Raw genomic sequence first — 21,928 nt, 5'->3', positions numbered from 1 at the left:
TGATGCAAGAAAATGAACAGTAACAACTATATTAATAACAGAGTGTGCAAGACAGACCAATGACTCACTCTTGATCGCTCACCACGCAGAACCCGGCGCTGCCCCAATGCACACACCCAACCGAACCAGCGCTGCAACACTGGCCACTGCCCCCTCCACCTCCTCCGTATGGCCTTAGGTGGTATAGAATAAATTCAGGGTCTTAGTGTGACGTGCCTGTCTGCTGCAAAAGTTAACCCTGTCCTGCCTGGAACCAGGACAATAGTGTCTTTATTCAACAGAACAAGGCTATTGTACCATTGTTTCTTCTCACTTAGTAGTGGATAAAGAACCTGCTAATTAGCACTAGGTGGTATAGAATAAATTCAGGGTCTTAGTGTGACGTGCCTGTCTGCTGCAAAAGTTAACCCTGTCCTGCCTGGAACCAGGACAATAGTGTCTTTATTCAACAGAACAAGGCTATTGTACCATTGTTTCTTCTCACTTAGTAGTGGATAAAGAACCTGCTAATTAGCACAGGCTGGGAGAAGAACTCATTGAGAGCAGTCCTGAGGAGAAGGCCTTGGGAGTTCCCCCAGATGAAAGCTTGGACATGAGCCAGTAATGTATGCCTGCAGCCCACAAAGCCAACCACATCCTGAGCTGCATCAGAAGCAGCATGGCCAGCAGCTCAAGGGAGGTGATTCTCCCCCTCTACTCTGCCATGTGAGACCCCACCTGGAGTGCTCCGTCCAGCTCAAGGGTCCTCAGAAAGATATGGACCTGATGAAGCAAGTCCAGAAGACAGCTAGAGCACCTCTGCTATGAAGACAGGCTGAGATATTTAGGGTTGTTGAGCCTGGAGAAAACTCTGGGGAGTGTGTCTATCAGTCTTCTAGTGCTTAAAGGAAGCTCATAAGAAAGGGAAAGTGACTTTTTTACAAGGCAGACAGTGACAGGGCAAGGGGGAATAGTTTTAAACTAAAAGAGGAGAGATTTAGATTAGTTAAAAAAAATAATTAATGTGAGGGTAGTGAGACACTGGAACAGGTTGCCCAGAGAAGTTGTGAATGCCACATCCCTGGAAGTGTTCAAGGCCAGGTTGGATGGGACTTTGAGTGACCTGTTCTGTGGCAGGTTCTCTGCCCATGGCAGGGTGTGCTGAAACTTGATGATCTTTCAAGTCCCTTCCAATCCAAACCATTCTATGATTCTGAATTAATAGAGGTAAAGATGATCCCCTCTTTTAGTTATGAAAAAGTGCCCAGTGTTTTGGTCAAGTTTTCTGAGTTCCTTTACTCAGAAGGTAATGTTTTAAGCCTTTTGCATTGGCCAGAATCACTTTATGTAATCAGAGGACAGTCTGTTGTGTTCACTGGGGGAAACGCCTTACTCAATACCACCTGTCAAGCTGCTTGCCTAAGAACAGCTCAGAGCTACCACAAATGGGCTTTGAATGTGGATTAGAGAGCACACAGTATGTAGTCACAGAGAAAAAAGAGATGCATTCATTCTTAAGAAAGATGAAATATTTTCATGGTCTTTCTGTCCTGTGAAAACTCTTGTTTTCCAACAGTGTGCTTAGCAGAGGCAACACGTTATATACTTCTTTAGACAAATTTGTGGCACCATTAAATAACTGTAGATCCATTTGTATGTGTGCAAAAACTTTTAATATGTAACATAAAATTTCCTTAACTCTTAATTTTGTCCTAGGCCTTTATTCTAGATGTTTACTAAGCAGCGACTTGAGTGTGTGATGAAAAGCAAATAAGTTAAGGGTTTGCTGGATTCACCCTAGGACCATAATATATTGTACTGTCAATCTTTATTTTATATCTACTCTTCAACAGGAATCCTTGAAAAATTGTGCCTTCAGTTGTTTAGCTCCTTAAGTGTGACAGTTCATACCTCTTTCAAAAGCAGTTCCCCATTTTCATAGCAACCTGTAATGTCTACTGTCCTCAGTCTCCATATTACCCATAATTTAGCTGTAATAAACTGTTTGATTACTCCTTTAAATTTTCACCTAGGATTATTCTGGAGAAAAGATTTATATAAATTAATTTTGTATTATATTGTCACAGTGTCCCATATTTTTCTTGAAATATAAGACTTGCAAAATATTTAGGCCCATGGAATTCCTCTTATCAAAAAGTCTAATGTACAGGCACATACAGAGATTGAATTAGCAAAGTTAGGATGGGTAGGTGCTTTCAAGTAATTGAATTATAATCAGAAAAGTTGGGTTCTAGAGAAAGTTATTTTTAATCATTTTATTAAGATCATTTTCAAAGTCATATTTTAAAAGAAATTAGAGAAAAAAAAGATATACTACTGATTATTCCATTCCAGACTTGTCCAAATAACAAGCAAAGGACCACTTATTGCAATTCAACATTTAGCTTTTTTTAAAATAGCTTTTGTTATTAAAAAAAATCCATTAAGATTTTGCCTCCCTTCCTTTGCAAAACTCTATTTGTGTTGAACTTTCTGATTAGAGTACGAATTATTAAAAAATAAAAACATCACCTTCGGTCTCACAGTATCCATTTCCACTGCAGAACAGGGAAGTCAGCTGTACAATTTCCAAGTTGTACTGGGCAATTTTTACATTTGAAAATGCAATATTTTAATAAAAATATGAGCACTTGGTAATGTTGATTCAACAAGTGTAACACAAACAAATTACTGGAACTGCTTTTAGAAAAAACAGTATCTCCAACCTCTGTTATTACTGTGGGAGAACAGTGGTAGACACTTTCTGCTACATCATGACTCCAAAATTACTCATTTATTATGGGTTACTGCAGAATCACATTTAAAGTTCTCCAGCTTCACATGAAATACCATTATTTTCACACTGGTTTTTGTTTTTTTTGTAGAGAGAGTATAACATGAAATACCATTATTTTCACACTGGGTTTTTTTTTTTTTGTAGAGAGAGCATGAAATTCCTCCCATCTGTACTAGGACTGCTTATTTTAGCCTTTTGATAGAAGACAGTTGGATAACTTAAGATAGTATAATAAACAAAAAGTGAATATTCTTGTGGATAGCATTTATTTTCTTCTTGTGTGTATTAGTATAATAAACAAAAAGTGAATATTCCTGTGGATAGCATTTATTTTATTTTTGTGTGTATGGAAATTTCCATACACTGGTTCCTGTCAGAACAGAACAACTTATCTTACTGGAAAAAATTAGTCTTGGTTATTGGTTGGTTTGGTTTTTTTCCCCACAAAATATTCTTGAGAATTTGTAGCAGTTCTCAAATTTTCCCCACAAAATATTGTTGAGAATTTGTAGCAGTTCTCAACCAAATTTCTCAAGAAATATTTTTCCTTTGTTCTTCTGAGCTGTTCTTATAATTCACATTGAATATTGGGACATTCATTTAAAGTCAGATCTTTTATACTAATGAAATAAAAAAGAGCAAAAATAAAAAATGAATAAAAATAAGAGCCAAATTTATTTCTGTGCAATTTTAGTATCCATTAATCAGGAAATGAACAGTCATAAGTGAATTTATTTAGTCTTTGAGCTGCTGCCTGATTAACCCATCAAATAAAGGATCATGAATCTTAGAAATGTTAGAAAATATAATAATTTCTTTGTTCATTGTTAGAGAAGCCCAGCCTAAAGTTATGACTACAGTTTTCATATTAAGGATGAATCTTCATTAAAAGAGGGTTTTATTTTTTTATTAGGACTAATGTGGCTTGAAGTGTATTCCTAAACTTTGTCATTTGCTTTCTAGGTAACCCTGCCAATTAGTTCACCTCCTTCTCTGCATAACATGTTTAATGTTCTTTAGCACTTGTACAAAGAAATGTGATATTTAAGATTGAAAAAGCATAGTAAAAGAAGACATATAAAAATAGCTTAATATAGTTCTCAATATGCAATTTAACTTCGTGTTGAACTCACCTCCTTCGGCTGAGCAGATGACCACAATAGGGCTGAAGGGACCATCTCCTTTGTTGTTGTAAACACCAACTTTCACCTCAAAAGGAGTCAGAGGTGGCACACTTTCATCTCTGTAGATGAACTTTGAAGCATCTGAAGATGTCACCATTTTTTCCTTCCAACCACGTGTTCCATTGGGTCTGAAGGCTACAATATATCCAAATCCTTCTCCACTCTGAAACTCTTCTGACACTGGCTGAAAAATTAAGTTCAGGTAATTATCAGAAATGGTTTTACTAATTTAGAAAGCAGTCAGTCATCGGCTGATCATGATCTGGCTGCTTGTGTGAGGGTGATCACTTACAGTTACATTATAGGATTTTACTTACCATACCTGTTTAAGTAAATTGTTCTAATAGGGACAATTGTTTCAAAAGAGGAATATTGTAAGAAGGTTTCCTCACCTAATCACCATAGTCAGGTCACTCTTGTAAGGCTGAATCAGCCTCACCTAATCACCATAGTCAGGTCACTGTTGTAGGGCTGAATCAGTTCTTGGGCTCAGAAAGATGTTTTCTTTTACATCTCCCACTTTGTGGTTAATGTCCTAACCAGTTGCTATAAGTGGAATAGCCCTTACCAATGACTTTGTAAAAATATAGAGCAATGTATTGTGAGTAACATGTTGTGAATGACACCTACTACAGTGGGACTCTTGGGTTATGGGTGACAGTTTTTCTAATTTCTGTATCCAAATGGGGTGTTAAGTCTTAGGGATTTAAGGCCAGGGTTCAATTAGAGACTTAGGATATAATGCAATAAATCCAGTTGTTCTCAAAAAGTTGTTTCACATTTTTTGGGGGGTAAATACCACCACCCCCCAACCTCATTTACTTTTCTCTCCTCAGAGGACCTCTGAAATTGACCACTTAAATTGGGACACATCTGCCATCAGCAGACAGTTAGGAAAGGGATTTATCTGTTTCAGAGGCTGAGCAGTGCAAAAGCTAAATCTTAGACATCCAGCTCAATCAATGGAACTTTTCATGCTAATTAGTAAATTAGCAGTAGCTTACATTTATTATAAAGTCAATGGACTAGTTTAGGGATTAGGTTATGTTTAACAGCTGTCAGCATATGAAGCCTATGTAAAATGTCCAAAAATGGGTGTCTAAACCCTCTCTCTTGAAGTGTCCATCATAGATAAGCAGCTAATGGACATGTGAGTCAGAGCAGGGGCATAGGGGACACTGAATCCTCTCCTCTCCACATTGCAAGTGAATGTCTCATCGTCAGGCACTTCACTTGCAGACACAGTTTTCTACCCATCTTTCAAAAGCCGTATTCTGCATACTCAAAAAAAAAAAAAAAAAAAGAAAAAACTCATGACTCCAAGGGCACAGGATACAAATATAACACAGACTTTGTAATCTAGTCTTATCCATGGGTCTCTGGTTTCTTTTGGAAGAAAACTTTGAGCCTTGACTGAGAGGGAAATATAACACACTCCAGTAGCTCCCCCACCCTGGTCACCTGGGAAACACTATTAAGACACTTAATATGAATACTACATAATAATATATCATATTAGGGACTGGGATTAGGCTAGTTCACATCAGATGCAGTTCTAGCCACCTGATATTTTTGTTCATGATTCAGTAAATTCTCTCTTAATAGAAGAGATACTGCTGTTCATAGTTATGGACTATGAAGCAAATTGACATCAGATCTGTCTGAGGTAGCTGATGTCAGAGAAGGTAGATATGCCAACAGAAGGCAGACTTTTCTGATATAATAAAATTTTTTCAGTTTAAAGATTTAGTCCCTTTCTGTGTCCCTTACTATCTGAGTATCTCCTCAAATAGGCTAAGCTAAAAATTTTTTCATTATAACCTCATGTATTTATTTGATGGAATTTTTCTTGAGCTAATATATATAAGTGTGTATATTTTATGAATATGAAACTCTTCATGATGAATCCAGAAGTTTTGAAAACTCTTGAACAAAAGACTCTATTCTACTCAGGCTGTTGATGAATCCAGAAGTTTTGAAAACTCCTGAACAAAAGACTCTATTCTACTGAGGCTTTTTATGATTAGCAGAGATAGCAACTGCCACTTCCCTGATAGCCCAGTGATATGGCCATACATCTGTGTTGCATTGTGCATCACAAATATCTTCACAAAATAAAGTTCTATTTCATCCTATTAGTTTCATGAAATGAAATAATTTAAAAAATATTTCTTAATTAAAGTTAAAGTTTAAAAAGTTACAAGGCTTTCCTTCTCTTCCCTTAGTTATTATTTCATCTGTTTTGGTGTTTACATAAGATTCAGAAAAATTAAGTCAACCCAAGAAGTAGATCAGGAAGAAAAGTCTTATGAATTAGCACAACTTTGGAGCTGCTGCCATAGTGTCCTCTACTCATACCACCTGAAAATTTTAGAGCATGTATAACAACAATATTTTGCATTCATGGGTTGTTATGATTTGCTCTAAGGAAACCCCAGTACAGCACTCTTTACTTTGTCCTCAAAGAAGTTAACATGAAACAAAACCTTTAATCAGCAAAGTCCCTTACCTCCCATGCTATTACTAATTCATGTCGCCTTCCACTTCTGCCACTTACATTAGCTGGAGGTGTCTTTGGAACTGCGAGCAAAGAGGAAAAACAAAACAAAACAAAACAGAATGTCCAAGTTACTGAAGTTTTCCCCATAGTAGTAAGTTGCTGCAGAAGACATGAGACTGTAAATCAGAAGTAAAAACATAGGCTTCTGGGGTAAAGAAAATTTGATCGTTTCATTTCAGAGAATTGCACACTCAAGCTGTTAAAGTCAAACAAAGCACAAGCTGAAAATAAAAATAATATTGGAATTAAAACCTTTTAATCACTATGTCTTCTGCACATTAGTCAAAGTTTCAATACACAGATCATCTAAGAGATAAAACAGGAATTATCTTGTTAACATTTGTGGTATTTTAATAGACAACTTGAAATGCCAGGAAACCTGACATATTTCAGATTTCAGGTAAAATCTTAGGACATAAATAATAATGTCTTGACTATTTCCCAGGTAAATAATGATTTAGAATGTTTTAGCTATTATAAATCTATTCCCATATGCTCTACTAGAGAGCCAATTTTCAGAAATTTTAATGTAAGGAACCTTAAACACCCCTCATAATTTCTTGCACAGTGCTGGAAACAGTACTACCCACAGTTCTTGAAGAATAGAAATCACCAGTATGGCTTCAAAGCACATGAGCAAGTGATTAAATTCTTTAAAAGAAATTATAACTCTCATCATCATTGTGAATTAGATTATCGTATTTTGTAAAACCAGAAATCTGAATTGTGCCTTTGGAATTGCATAATTTCTTTTATCTTACTTAGTGTCTCCTAGGAAGATCCCAAAATGATTAATGCCTTGAGTTTATTTACTGTGAGCAGGTAACACTTGCATTCTTTATTTGATTAAATATGTTCTAAGATATAAACTTTTTTCCTTCCTTACAGCAATACATAGGTAATTGTTAGAAATGTACTGTGAAGCATTAATCATTTAGGCCTTATTTCATGTTGTTAAGCTTATTTATTGAGTAGCTCTATATCTTAGAAGTATATAAAGAAAAATACATTTAGATTAATGTACACAGTCCTCTCTGTTTCTTGTGTTGGTCATTAATAGCTTACATTCAAGAGCAGTTGTTACTAGATCCTTTAAGTTCACATAAAACTTCAGAAGTCATTTGTGCAGTCACTTTTTGAACCCTGAACTCCTCTTTAAAAACATAAGCCCAATTCTGTTTTTCCTTATAAATGGCACAAACCTACAAAGGGTATGAATTGTTTCTGATTTATACTGTTGGAAATGAGGTGAGCTCTTTTATCTGTGGTTCTTAACAAACTGATAGGGGAAATTTCTAACGTGTTTCTCTTCAATAAAGCTGTGCTGATATGCCAAACATGGTGCCTTCGCCTTCCTTCCTTCCTTCCTTCCTTCCTTCCTTCCTTCCTTCCTTCCTTCCTTCCTTCCTTCCTTCCTTCCTTCCTTCCTTCCTTCCTTCCTTCCTTCCTTCCTTCCTTCCTTCCTTCCTTCCTTCCTTCCTTCCTTCCTTCCTTCCTTCCTTCCTTCCTTCCTTCCTTCCTTCCTTCCTTCCTTCCTTCCTTCCTTCCTTCCTTCCTGATTTCTGTATAATCAGTTGATTGACTTGCTTTGCAGTTTAACTTTAGCTAGTGGGAAAAAAGTATCCAAGCTGAGCTTGTAGTCCAGGCTTGTTCTCCAGTGAATTCAAAACTTTGTGGTGGCTCATCCCATATACAGATAACTGTCTAAACAATAGGGAGATTCTACTGACTGGAGATATCAATGAGTTTAAATTAAGATCTAATCCTTACGTGGAAAAAAAGGTAGTGAAATTTTCCTTTTATAAATTGAATTGCTCTCTGGATTTCAAAAAAAAAAAAAAAAAGAAAAAAAGGCATACAAACAAACAGTTTGCAACACTGGGATGAATGTTCTGCCATGAAAAAAATGCAGATGAAGAGTCACCTGCCAGTTAAATAACATGCAAAAATTACAATGCCATCTCTAATGGAGTATATTTAAACTATGTATAGCACCCATTTTTCTCTTGCCTTTCTAAGGTATTTTTGGGTAAAGTACAAAGACAAAGGAAGTTTTTATGCAGGTGCCACATAATATGAGAGAGTATGCTGTACACCTTTGAAGTATCCAACATGATGGACTTAGTTAACCTGCAGTGTCCACTTTCTAGAGTTTTCTTGTTAACAGGTTTGCAGACTGCAGCCCTATTTAAATGAATAAACATTAAAAGAATAAAAGTGTCATAACAATTAATTTCTTTTACACCAAACTAAGATATGCATTAACACAGTGAAACTCTTTCAAATGAATACCCATTAAAAGAATGAATGTATAAAAAGAATATATTTCCTCTACACTGCAGCAAAGCAGTGTATACACAGTTAGAGGGGGACACTTTGAAATGAGTAACTATTAAGTGAAGAAAACTATTAAAAGAAAACATTTTTTTGCCATACGCTGGGGTTATATATCAGGCACCCTTTCAGCAGCATCACTTTTATATCAATGTTATGTCTGAATTTGCTCACTCATGGCCTATGTTTATCACCATGCAATTAGTGACTTCCCAATCTTTATGCTGTTAATTCTCAGCAGTGACATTCTTGGCATTATGGAGAGGCACTTGCACCAAATACGCAAGTGTGATGCCTAAACTTGGCTCCTGGATGCAGGAGCCTTGGGGACAAGGCTTTTCCTAGTGTCTATCAAAGCTGAAAAGTTCAGTATTGTTGCTTCTGAATAAATACATCCTAACTGGTAGCAAGGAGCTCTTTGCTGTGTTAATGTCTCCTTTAACAACAAGATGAGGGAATGTCACCTAGTGGAAATTGTACTGCTCCTTATCTTAAAGCTAGTCCTTAGGATTATAGAATGTGATTATGCTTAGCTTGATTGTACACCTGTAATTATGATCAATGCCTTCTCATTAGACCCTTTGTCAGCTACCTATTCTCACTTGACTCCTATTTCATTCTTAGAGTGTAAGCTCTTTGGGATCAGTTCAGATCTTCTATTTTCTTTTTCCTTCAACCACTGGTAAGTTCGGGAGTAAAAAGGCTGGTGCCTCCATCATTCTGTTAATGTGAACAAGAAATAGTGCTAAAAACTTATGTTCTGAAAGACATGGTGACTAGCTGCAGTTCACAGTGAATAATGGGTGGGTGCTGGCACAAGATGATGTTGAAACCTCCACTTAAGGCAAACAATAATCTTGAAATTACTTTGCCAGGAATTTGATTTGAACACAAACAGCAGGATTTGTTTGTTACTGTTTTCCATTTTCATGGAATTACTGTGATATGCTGCAAATGAAAGTGAAATTAAACACTATTAAAACTTATCTTCTCTAAACCAAACAAAAAACCATTAACATTTTCTCTAAGAGCAGTCACAGAGAATGTAGCTCTCAGCAGTCCTATGAAGCATTTGACAAGATACTTAAAATATAAATGATGAAAACATTGTATGGAACAGTATGCATGAAGCCATGGCCAATTGTTTAATAATTCATGTGTATCTTATCACTACAAGCTAAATATGGGTGAAAAGCAGTGGTTTTTAATTGAGGACAAAGTGTATGCACTGAACTGATGTTGCAGAGAGTTTTGTGCATAGGAGCAGTGGTTATAAAGTGCTGAAAAGTGCTGACAGTGTCACCTATAGATATTAAGCCTGTATTTCAATGTAAAGTTTGGGAAAGCTTCTGAAGTACTGGGTCATACCATGGCTATGAAACCACAAACATATGGGGTAGATGTTAATTTTCCTTCCAGAGTTCCACTGTCCAACATTTTGAAAATTGTTCTGTTCTTTAGGGTGATTAAATTAGGGTTTGACTTCAGAGTTGTAAAAAATTCCTTCTTCACTCTGCATGGCTCATGGATTGTCTGTTTTTCACTTTGATTTTGGTTTTACTTTTTTAAATTAAAATGGTGGATTGCAAAGATGAGCTGATTCAAAGATTTTTGGAACTAACTTTTGGGCAAAATATTGAAAATTATTAAATACTTCATTTTGGCATTATAAAAATGAAGCATAGCTATTTAGTTTTGAAAATATGTATAATTTGTTTTTTGCTTTAGTTTTATTTAAAAACAGAATAATTAAAACTGGAAAGACAAATGAGGGTATTTCAGTTTGAGTCAATAGAGATTTTTAATTTTAATCCAAAATTATGATTTAACTTCTAACATGCTAAAGAAAATAAATAAAATCTACATTTTGTTTAAAACCAGTTTTACTCTCCCTGTTTTTACTTCAGTGAGTGAACTGAAAGATTTTTTTTAACTCCTCTGGCTCTAGAATACTTTCCTAATAGAAACGAAGAGAAAACATCACATTGAAAAACTGAAAGTGCTCGTAAACTAGTTCATGTTCTATTAAACATTCCAATCTTGTAAAGAAATTTTAAAAATGTATTGAATGAATAATTGATAATTTTGAAGTGTTTCTCTGTCTTTTTTTTTTTTTTCCTAAGGAGATGTTTAGTGGCTTGATTCAATTCTGTGGGTTTTGTTCATAATGAAGAGAAATGACAAATTCTTAAATTTGTAGTGTGTCTTAATTTTTGTACAGAACAAAGGTATTTAGCAGCCAGGATTATAATTTATTATAATTGATTGTATTATTCCAGTAGAAACCTGTAGCTAGGTTTAGTCCTTGTCCTTTAATAGGGGATAGGTGAGATAAGAGGAAGACAAAGAGAAGACAGACTTGAACTGCCCAAATTTAGTTTTCTGATAAGCAATTGTCTCCAGATTTCCCAAGTCACAATTCCATTCTTTAGTCAGAAGATCTTTCTTACTTGGCTTGAATCTCATATTCTTTAGATATGTTCCACATAAGATTTTTGTTGTATAAATTCTGAAACATTTGTCCAATAAAGCAAAATGAAGCAAAATGTTGATATTGCTACACTTTTTTTTCCCCAAGGTACAGTTGCAGTTATTTATCTCTTTATCTTTAAAGATACAGATGTAGTTTGAAAACCAACATTTCTTAGCTGTGGAAAAGGTATGGGTGGGGGAGAAAGGTTTGTCACCAGTTTGGCAGAACTTCTTAATATGAGGACCAAAGCTATAATACATTTGGCATTTTTTTCTTCTCAGGTGTTTTCCATGCTGTATATATGCATATACATGTATGTATGTGTGCATCTATATATATCTCTTGCAGTCCACATCTAGGAAACAGAGGGATGCTAAGTCAAAACCCTCTCACTGTGTGAAAGACCAGCCCTCAAGTTCTCACCCAGAAAAACATTTCACATCTCATCTGCTCAGGAATGAAATGTAAAACATGCCAGCATCTCAGAATTGGATGATATACGTATTCAGCTATTAGAAAACAAGGATGCCACAACTGGTCTCAGGATCTGAAACATTGTTCTAATTTCATCTGTATTATTAATAATTGTAATTAAGTAGAAGACAGAATTCTGTTTTATTCAATGACAAGAGGGTCAAGTGTGGATGCTGAACTCAGTCTGAAGTCTCCAAATCACCACATGTAGAACTGAAATCTTAAATGTTGTGACATAAATATATGCCAGAAAACCAACAGCTTTTCTGTTACATCTTGTAGTAATACACACATCTGGATTCTTTTTCAATATTAGTTTGAGCCTGCAAATAAATGTGTAAGCAGCCTGTAGGTTCTAAATACATCCATGCAGGAAATGATTACAGTCTACTTTTTTTTTTGCTTTGGTGTTTTGTTTTGTTTTGTCCATGGAAAAGCACATTTTCTACAATGGCTTTAGTAGTCTATGTAATCATCTGCAAATGTTGCAGATAGAGCAGGTTATTAATTTTTTTGCTACTGCAAAAATAGTTATGATAATGGGAAAAGCTGAAACTTATACAAATCACAAATAAAACAGCGCTCACAACAACAACGAAAACCCAGAACCCTGAAAATAAGGCCACTTTAAAACTGGTAACTTTTTTCCTGGGACAGACACATTTCTTGTTATGCTATGAAGAAATTCTAGCTGCGAATAAGGGCAACTTAATGGAAAATAAGGGCTTATTAAAAATAAATCCTGTGTACAGTCTGCTCCTAATAGAGTGCATTACATTGTTACCTCATAAAGACAAGTTTGCATGCATGATTAGCAGGTTAAACTTTGATTCTACTCAATTTCTCTCTCCCCATGTTTCCCCATGAATAGATAATGTAATTGATGCTTTGCCCCAGGCTTCAAATGCCCCAACTGCCTTAGTGAAATGTCAGACATGTTTAAATTCATGTTATTGGCTCTTTGCATCTTGTGGACCTGTAAAATATGTATCAAGTCAAGAACTGACAGAAAGGCAGCAGCTGGCTGTATGTTACATATGCCAGAAAATTGCAGTATTATCCATTCCGATGAAAGTAGCTATGAAAAGCAATCATGTTAACTAAATATGAACTGAGTAACAAGATTAGAGTTTAATTAGAAAATTAAAGCAAGTGGAAAACTGTTTACTATTCTGTTATTTTCTTGCATCATCCCAAGTATTGTTTCCATGGGTGTTTTTAGATAATGGACTGTTATAAAATGTTGAAAATTAAAGCAAGTGGAAAACTGTTTACTAGTCTGTTGATTTTCTTCCACCATCCCAAGTATTGTTTCCATGGGTGTTTTTAGATAATGGACTATTATAAAATGTTGTTACTGTCTTGGGGAAGAAATGATAAAATAAGTGAGGTGTAGGGAGAGAAAAAATCTTTAGTCTCCAGTCAAATCTTTTGTACCATTAAAATACAGATGCAGATTTTCTGCCTGTTTATACTTGTGAGCTACATCACCACTGTTGCAAATAGGCACTTTACTCTGGATGGGTCTTGAGTAGAGAGGTTGGAACCGTGTTCTTTCTGAAATAAGATGTTCTTTCACATACCTGTCCTTTAAGAACTGAGAATTATGGTATTAGAACTGGACCTCATATTAATTAATAGACAGTTTCCCTTGAAGATTTCAGATGAAAAATAGAGATATGCTGAGAAATAATGGATCACTAAGTGCACTAAGAAAAGCAGTAATGTGCTAATTTGGAAAGCCATATAAACACTATGTAATCCAATGAAAACTTTTGCTAGCTTTCATGTCTCTTTGTCATCTGAAAACTATAAGAAGGGTGACAATTCACAAAATCAGTGAAAGGCATTTCAGAGTACTGTGGTAACAGGCTCTGGACTTCAGGAAAACCTAGAAATCAGGAAAAAAGTGACTGCTTGGATTAAGAAAATCATGAAGCCTACAGCATGTCAAGAGTGCCATACAAATTATGAGCAGTATGTAATTTTTTCAAAGAATTATATGTGCAGCATTTAAGGGTTTTTTAATTTATTTATTTCTTTGTTTAAAACAGAATCCATTGTGTTATTGTTCCAATTTTACAATTCTATGCAGACTCTAATGAGTCTGAAAGTTATTTCTTGCTCAAACCTGTCTTCTCACTCCCGCTATAGAATAAAAAATGGAGACTGCATCTTATCTTTTTTATTACTCCAGCCCCCATACCATCTGCAACTGAAACAGAAACCAAACCTTTTCTTAAAGAAAGGTCTTGTGAAATTGAGGCAATAGCAACAGAATTCTGCTGTACCATGCTGTATTAAGTAGGCACACCAAATAAATTCAGCTTCAATTTCTCTGAAGCCTCTTCAGTTGTTTTACTGGCACCTGTCTAGATTTCAATGTCATGCTACAAAACACTCTTTTCCAACATGATATTGTGCATCTGTAACTCTGGTAGCAAAAAAGGTATTCCTAACTGGGAAGATGAAAGTGCAAGTAAGCATCTAGTATGGCCTTTTCCCTATTTGAACTAATGTGTTACTATTTGTTATTTAAGAAGACCTTTATTATTCTCAGCTACAGTGCTGTTTATCAGGAGGAGCCACATGTACTGGAGTACAGAACATTGCTACTTGAGTTAAAGACTTCTCTTTCCTACAGCAGTAACAGTGGAATGTTACCCAGAAATGAGTACGAAGTACTGGATGAAAATGCATCACAAACTGTATGCTTTGTCTGTCTGAAAATTTGGTTTTACTCATTGGTATTACGATTTCTTGATTCACTTTTTTCAGAGCTAAAGTTGCAAAGATCTTCCAAAGGAATATTGAAAATGGATGTATATGAAGAAGGTTTTCACTTGAGTTGTAAGAATTAGTTCTAGTAAATACAGGCTTTGTTTGGTAAACACTGTGAAAGAAGGATTCTGAAAACATGACAGCTAGATGAAATCTAGTATTGTCAAACTTCAGTTTCTCAGAAAAGCATTAGCTCACAGCTTAAGTAGATCTGGTCAATTAAAATACTGAACCATCCTTTCAAAACCAGTGAAAACATTCCTAAATCTGAAAGCACATAATCCCAGGGGTGCAGCCTATTACAGGATAAACTTTTTCCACAATGTTTGCATTCTCTTTTATATGTATCATCTGAATAAACAGAGAAGTCATTCAAACATTTGGGTACAGCAGAATTTGCACTGCCAATGAATTACGTTACGAGATCAAGGAAAGAATAATGGTGGTGAAATAAGGGTGTTTTTTTGAAATCATTTGCCAAAAAGTAGTTTGTGCTTTTTATTTCATTTTCACTTCCTCTTTTCTTAATGGAACAAAGTATGTGTTTGTGCTTTTTATTTCATTTTCACTTTGTCTTTTCTTAATGGAACAAAGCATGCTGCATCTGAAGCTTCTGCTATAAGTTATCAAGTTTCACGCTGTGGAGAGCTTGAAGAAGATGAATAGAGAGCTGGAATGGAAGCATCCTTCCACGGGTGTGAATGGGAATGAAATCACTTCAGTGCAGTTCTGTGATTATACAGTGAAATTTAATATCAGCTAGCAACTATGCAGTTATTTAAAGCAGAAAAAGTTAAATATGTCGAATTACAACTGAAGATAGGTTTGCTAGACTACACCTGAAATAATGTGTCCAATTTTAGGTGCCATGATGAGCAAGGCATTGATTAAATAGTAGAAGTTCAGAGGAGGCCATGGGGCTGGTGAGGCTGGAGCACTTGCCTTGGGAGGGGAGGCTGGAGGAGCTGGGCTTGTTTGGCCTGGAGCAAATCTGGCTTGTGGGAGATCTAACAGTAGTTCCCATTGCCTGTGGGGAGGTCACTGAGGAGACAGAGATAAGGTCTTCATAGTGGTGTAGGGTGGAAGGGCAAGAGACAGAGGTCATAAACTGAGATAAGGAGAATTCTGGCTGTAATATACTGAAGGAAAAGTCACAGTGCTGGCAAAGGTTAACCTGAGAGGATGTGAAATCTCCTTCCTTGGAGGTTTCAAAGACTCAACTGGACAAAATTCTGAGCATCTGCTCTGAAAACAATTTACCCAGATTTGAGCAGAAGGCTGGAGTAAAGGCCTTCTGAGATCCCGAGGCCTCCTGTCTAAGAGAATCAGCCTGAACATTCTGCTGTAAATATTTATGGATAGCATAGACACAGACTGGTAAACTATGGAGCTGAAGTATAAGATGAACATATCAGAATATAAGAATTTTCTTTCAGAATGAGAGAGGCATTTATACTTGTAATTTTTGTAATTCTTATCATTTTCTTTAATGAGAAGACAGAGTGCAATACAATTACTGTATTTGTCCACAATATTTACAACCATACAATCAGTTATGCTTTCAAATTCAAGCAAATCTTTGCTTTTGGCTCTCTTCTATTCTGTATGATCAACAGGTTGCTTAAAAATTATTTAGCTGATGAAACACCTAAACAAAATCAAATCTCTCTAGGTCTCCTAAATAACAAAGAAGAATGAATCTGAAGAGATTATGTCTATTAAAGGAGTTCTTGTTTTTGATAGTGCTGGAAAAATAAACTTTTTGTCCCCTCCTTACCTGCTTCATTGGTTCTGATCACTCGTGATGGTGCACTTGGGTCTCCAGTCCCAATTTTATTGGTTGCTACTACTCTGAACTCATACTCCACCCAAGGGTTCAGTTCCACAGCCATAGCAGACTCCATGTCACCACTTATCAGATCTGGAACTGCAAACAATAAAGAAATGTATAGGTGACTCAGAAATCTGAAGCTCACATGCAGTATCTCAATAGCAAGTGGACTTTGTGATACAACATGGTCACTAGAAATGATAGACATCAAGGATCTAATATGTCAGAAATCGCAGCTAGGTTTTTGGCACTGTAGTACTCCTGAAAAAATACAGATTAAAGGTTTTAGGGGAGAGCTTTCTGTTTATTCACAGATGCATCATGGCAGGTGTCTTTGTGCTGTCCTTTCAGAGCTGTTGCTAAGTAACATGAAAGGAATGAAAAAAAAGGAAAAAAAATCAGTGCTTTTAATTTGTCATTGTTCTCTTAAGAGTATCTGTTCCTGTTGTTGCCAGTGGTTATTATCATGATGATCAGCAGTTTTGAACAGTCTACTTGTGCTGTTTGAAAGTTTTTCTCACCTGTTTTTACGGTCTGCCAGCCAAGAGAAAATGGACTGCGTGCTTGCAGGTTGTAGAGGGAGATAGGGCTGTGATTGTCTGCCCCAGGACTCCAGGAGAGTGTTGCTGTGGTGTCTGTAATTTCCTCCACTATTACAACCCCTGGGGGACCAGGAGGACCTAGAAATAAAGTGGAATAATCAAATAGACCACACCATCATCATGGATGAGCAGCAATAATACAGGAGGTGCATTCTGCAGGGACACGGAGGAGTTCAATATCAATGAAATACAAGAGTTAAAATGCACAGCACTACATCATGGAGATACCTCATTTCCATGCTTTCTGATGGTAAATTGTGATTGTTGCTATTCCTTAAATGCTGCGTGGGTGAATGTCAATTACCTTGTCAAAGCAACAGCAGAAGAACTAGAAACAGAAACAGATTAAAAAACACGGCAAAAACTCCATTGTAATTGTTCTGGACCTAAAGTTAGAGGGAAAATAAAAGGAATTTTGACAAGCATCCAGGCTAGGCTGAACAGCCACAATCATGTCTTCTCTTTGTGTGAGATTTTCTGCAGGAAAGACAAATAGCAAGCAAAATGAAGTGCAGGTGCTTGATGAAGAACAATAATATTCCTAATAAATGAATCAAGAATACAGGATTCATGTTTTTTCTCAAATTCAATCATTCAGGGAAACTGCCTGGATTGCTAACATGCTGGAAATCCACTGACTGTTTGAAAACTATTAAAACCAAAATAAAAACCCAAATCCAAATATTTTAAAAACTACTATGGGACCATTAAAAAAACAAGCAAAATACCCATTGCAACTTCCTACTTTGAAAATTAAAGGATAATTTATTCCACTTAGCTGCACCAAATGGGAATATGCGAATCACCATTTGTATAGGCCATGTGACTGCTGCAGTAAGTGAGGTCTCTGGTAAGAAACATGACTTTGCAAAGAAAAATGTGGCTATAAGTCCCACTCTCATCCATAGTTTCCTTATTTAATTCTTCCCGATAATTGCTATTACTAGTGTTTGAAAACATTGTCCAATTTTTTTTGCCAAACTAAATTGGACACAAGGTTGTCCTGGTTCAGGATCCTGTTCCACAATTATTTTAAACAGGTGTTTAAGAGGAAATGTATATCTCTGTCATGGGTCTATGTAAAACAAATTTCTTTCTTGGGGTTTCCTTATACTTAAAACCTTGTAGAAGTCCTGAAGGGCAGGACTTAATACTTCTGTGAAATATTATTATTATTGATAGCTATATTTATTTATGACAAATCTGGAAATTTTTTTTGCACCCAAGACCTTACTGATTCTTTTCCATGTCCATAGTTTGCTTCTGCTCCTACACAGATGGAGGACTGTAAAATCAGAAATGTGCTAATGGACAATGCTTCCAAAATGGAACTTCAGAAAGGTTGGTGATGGAAACAAAGCTTAATTAATAGGAAGCCATTTCTGCTATACTTTTATGGGAGCCCAATGCTGTTTGCATGTCATAAGAGCTGTAGTGGAGTAGGACCATTGAATACCTCCATTCCCATGAGCTGTGGTGAGTAGTGTGGTCCCACTTGCTGAACAGTCAGAGCTCATCACCTGTAGATCAGGGTGGCAAACACTGGGGCCTGGGGCCTCCATTTGAAGTGGAAGTTGGGGCCAGGATTTCTGTACTACTGATCAGCATTATTATATTTTAGCGCTATTTCATGCAGGCAAATCTTTTGCTGGCTAGATTCCTTAGTCCATGAGTAGAAACAAATTTATCTGAATATCAAAGGCTAAAAAAACCCCATTAACTGAAATATATTTAATTGCTGCTATTTTTTTTGTCATTTGCAGCTGCAAACAGCTTTATAATCCCTCTGATATGCTTTCAACAAAAGTACATTTACATGAACTATGGCAGCAGTAGGATCAGAGTTTTGTAATAGTTGGGCTCAATATCTCCAGAGTGAAAGAGATGTTGAATCCTATAAATGAGAAAGCAATTTATGCAATTCACTTGCCTCTATTGGTTTGGCAATGATCTACAAGCAACTAATTGACATTAAAGTGCTGGAAATATATGGCATTTATAAATACTAACAACGAAAAAGAGAATTAAATGTTTGAAATTCAAAAGATTCTATTTAGTAAAGTTTAGTACTGTGGATGTATATTATCTCCACAACACACTGCAGTCTCCTTTACAAGATCCCAGGTTATGGCTCTGGGCCATAGGAAGAACAAGGTTTTTCATTTTCATGGGTGGTGAGCAGCTTCAGTGCTGCAAATCTCTCCTCTTCCCTTGTACTGCCCACTCACCAGGCTTGCCTTGGCTGCTGTCAGTGCCTTTCATTGAGTCACAAACAGTGACTGGAACAAGACAGGGCCACCCTTTTGGACACCTTGTGACTCTTGGCCTTCTGAAGTCCCAAATTCTTTTGCAGTGGAAAGGCCTTGCTTCTCTTCCTGGGGCAAAACATGGCAGAAAGGTATGTCCTGTGCAGTCCAGCCTTTCTGCAAAGTGTTTGCTGTTCTTTGATGGGAAACACCAGGTCAGACCTTTGTATCAGAATAGAAAGTCCTGGGGCTAATTTAATAAAATAGGATGATTCTTCAATCTCCATCCTCTACTGTTTCAGGCTATCTGTTGATGTAGGAAAATATTAGTGAAATTTTTATTTGTAGCCGTGAGGGAAAATTTAGAGGAAAGCTAGGATCTTGATACAATCATATGCTTTTATTGGGTTGGAGCCTTAGGCCCAGAATTATATCATGGTCTCAAGCACAAACAAAATTAAAGGGAAATATTTTAGTACTTTTCCTCTATGACAATGTTTCTCCCATGCACTCCAAATGTTGTTAAAGTGTTTCTAGCCACTGTATTATAGCAAAAGGACAAGCATCTTGCCTATATTAAAAGATGTAAAATATATTTATGCAGACATCCCCTGCTAAATTCTCAATATGCTTTGTTGTCAGAGTTCTCTCATGTTTTTTAAACCTTTTAAATGCATTCCTGGGCATGACAATGTGTCATTATGCTTTCAGAGATGTGTACTCTTACACAGTCTGCAGGGTGACTGCTAAAAAGCATTTCCATTTCCAATAGCAGGCATGCTCGAAAGCGGATTAATAAAGGACAAAAGCCTCAGTGATGCAAACATATGACAGTTAGCCAGGACCTGAGTGCTATGCAGATGTCACTCATTTTTGTAAAAATCTCATTAAATTTGATGCTTGGATGTAATCATTTATGGTGTCAGTCAGATGGCTAATGCAGAAAGGCTTTTCTCCCAAGGGCTGTGTTATTGCTCAGGATCTCTAAAACAATTTTTTAGCTGAGAATAGCCAATTGAGGAAAAAATGCATGGTTTGCTCAAATGCTTATCTGGAAACTACACAGAAAATGACTGGCCATAAATGCACTACAGTGCAGTTGACCTTCATAGAGAAGACCTTTGGGGCTGTGATAGGCTCTTATGCAGCTCTAGGAGCACTGGAAACCCAGTGTCAAGGATATTAGTCAGCTATCTCCTTTCAGAGCAATTCCATAGATTCATACTTCATTTCAGGACATGCGTGACTGCATTTTAGCAAATTTGTTTCATGTATCTTTTTGTTGTTGGAATCATCATCCTGAGAGGTCATTAGATTGCTTGCCATGATACAATGTTAATGTGACAGTTCTTGAAAAACAATTACCAATAATAGCTATAGTGATTCAGTGAGGCAATGCCCTTTCCTGTGAATCCCAGAATATGCACTGATTTACTCCACTGCTGCCTGACCAGGATAATTCTCACTTTTACCAAACAGCTAAGAAGCCAGATACACAGATTTATTAACCTGAAGCTTTTGCTTTCTGAATGACAAGGTGCTCTGTCTTGTCATCAAGATGATGACAGGACAAGAAAAAGGCTAAGAGGCAGTAACTACAGAATAGTGAAAAAGGCATTTGCTAAAACAGGATCTTGACTGTTGTAGCATAAACCCCTTTTGCTGTACCCAGCTATGGCAGATGATGTGTTTGCACACAGTGGGGAATAGGAGGATGGAGAAAAATTTTGATGTATAGAAAATGCTATAGACACTATGGGTTTAGTGGATACATCCATAACACCAGTCCCTCCACGTGTGGGTACTCAAGTGGTTTCTGTAAGGTACATAAGGGCCATGGGCAGATGGAGAGGTTATAACTCAGCCAGCATCAGGATAGACAGGGAGGTTAGACTCAGGTTTGGAAGCTAATAAAGAGAAGACATGGGTTGACTATTTCTGCCTGAATAGTCTCCACTCATTTCAAGGATGCTCATCAAGAGAAATCCCTGGAATACTGCTTGAGAGGTTCTTTATTGATAACTATGTCATGTTGTGCTCCTTTGCCCTGATGACTTCTCTGCCTAGTACAAACATAAAAATAGTGAATTTGGACAAAGAAAATTTGAGAGCTGCTGATTGTTGTGAGCTCAGATTCTGGACTGCAGTCCAGAACCTCTGAGCTGGATCTTTGTGTAGTGGCAGGTGTGACTTGACACAAAATGTACAGACATGCAGGGAACTGGAATTTCACCTAAGGTATAAAAGCACTAGTAACCTATTAATTACATCGTGAATGAGATTGTTAGCTGCTCCTAAACATAGTGAGAGGGTGAGTTTTGGACACATGCCTTTCCTTGGCATAGGCTGCTGACTACCTTTAGCATGGCAGAGCATCCCTTGCCAGCTGTCCCAGTTCTGCTCCATGCTGTTTCCCTGCTCACTGCAATCCTAGTGTGGGCACCATCACTCTCAGAATCATATGGGTCTCTTTCATGCAGTGAGTTAATAAGCATCACCACATCTGACATGTATTTTACTACTTGATTCTAGGCACTTCTTTGGACTGAAGTTATAAGTATGATATAAGTTGATGTTTGTAAAAGGTTTCTTAGAACAAAGGATCTTTTTTAAACTTAAAAAAAGTTTTTGGCATTTTTTAAGTTTCAAGTTTTTTACACTTGAAAA

General features: G+C 36.6%; 1 protein-coding gene across 1 annotated transcript in view; it reads right to left on the bottom strand.

Annotated features, from left to right (window-relative positions):
* The window catches only part of CNTN5 (contactin 5), a gene marked incomplete at its 5' end in the record, with an annotated part of 69,023 nt that overhangs the window by 23,136 nt on the left and 23,959 nt on the right, over window positions 1-21,928 (bottom strand). The window contains 4 exons of the mRNA XM_009084546.1: window positions 3,910-4,144; window positions 6,470-6,540; window positions 16,360-16,509; window positions 16,935-17,093. Of these exons, the coding sequence (XP_009082794.1) occupies window positions 3,910-4,144; window positions 6,470-6,540; window positions 16,360-16,509; window positions 16,935-17,093 (615 nt within the window). The remainder of the gene's footprint in view (window positions 1-3,909; window positions 4,145-6,469; window positions 6,541-16,359; window positions 16,510-16,934; window positions 17,094-21,928) is intronic.

Source organism: Acanthisitta chloris, unplaced genomic scaffold (assembly GCF_000695815.1).
Source record: "Acanthisitta chloris isolate BGI_N310 unplaced genomic scaffold, ASM69581v1 scaffold3631, whole genome shotgun sequence".
Taxonomy (NCBI): Eukaryota; Metazoa; Chordata; class Aves; order Passeriformes; family Acanthisittidae; genus Acanthisitta; species Acanthisitta chloris.
The sequence above is the reverse complement of the archived record's forward strand: the minus strand, read 5'-3'. Positions and strand labels throughout refer to the sequence as shown.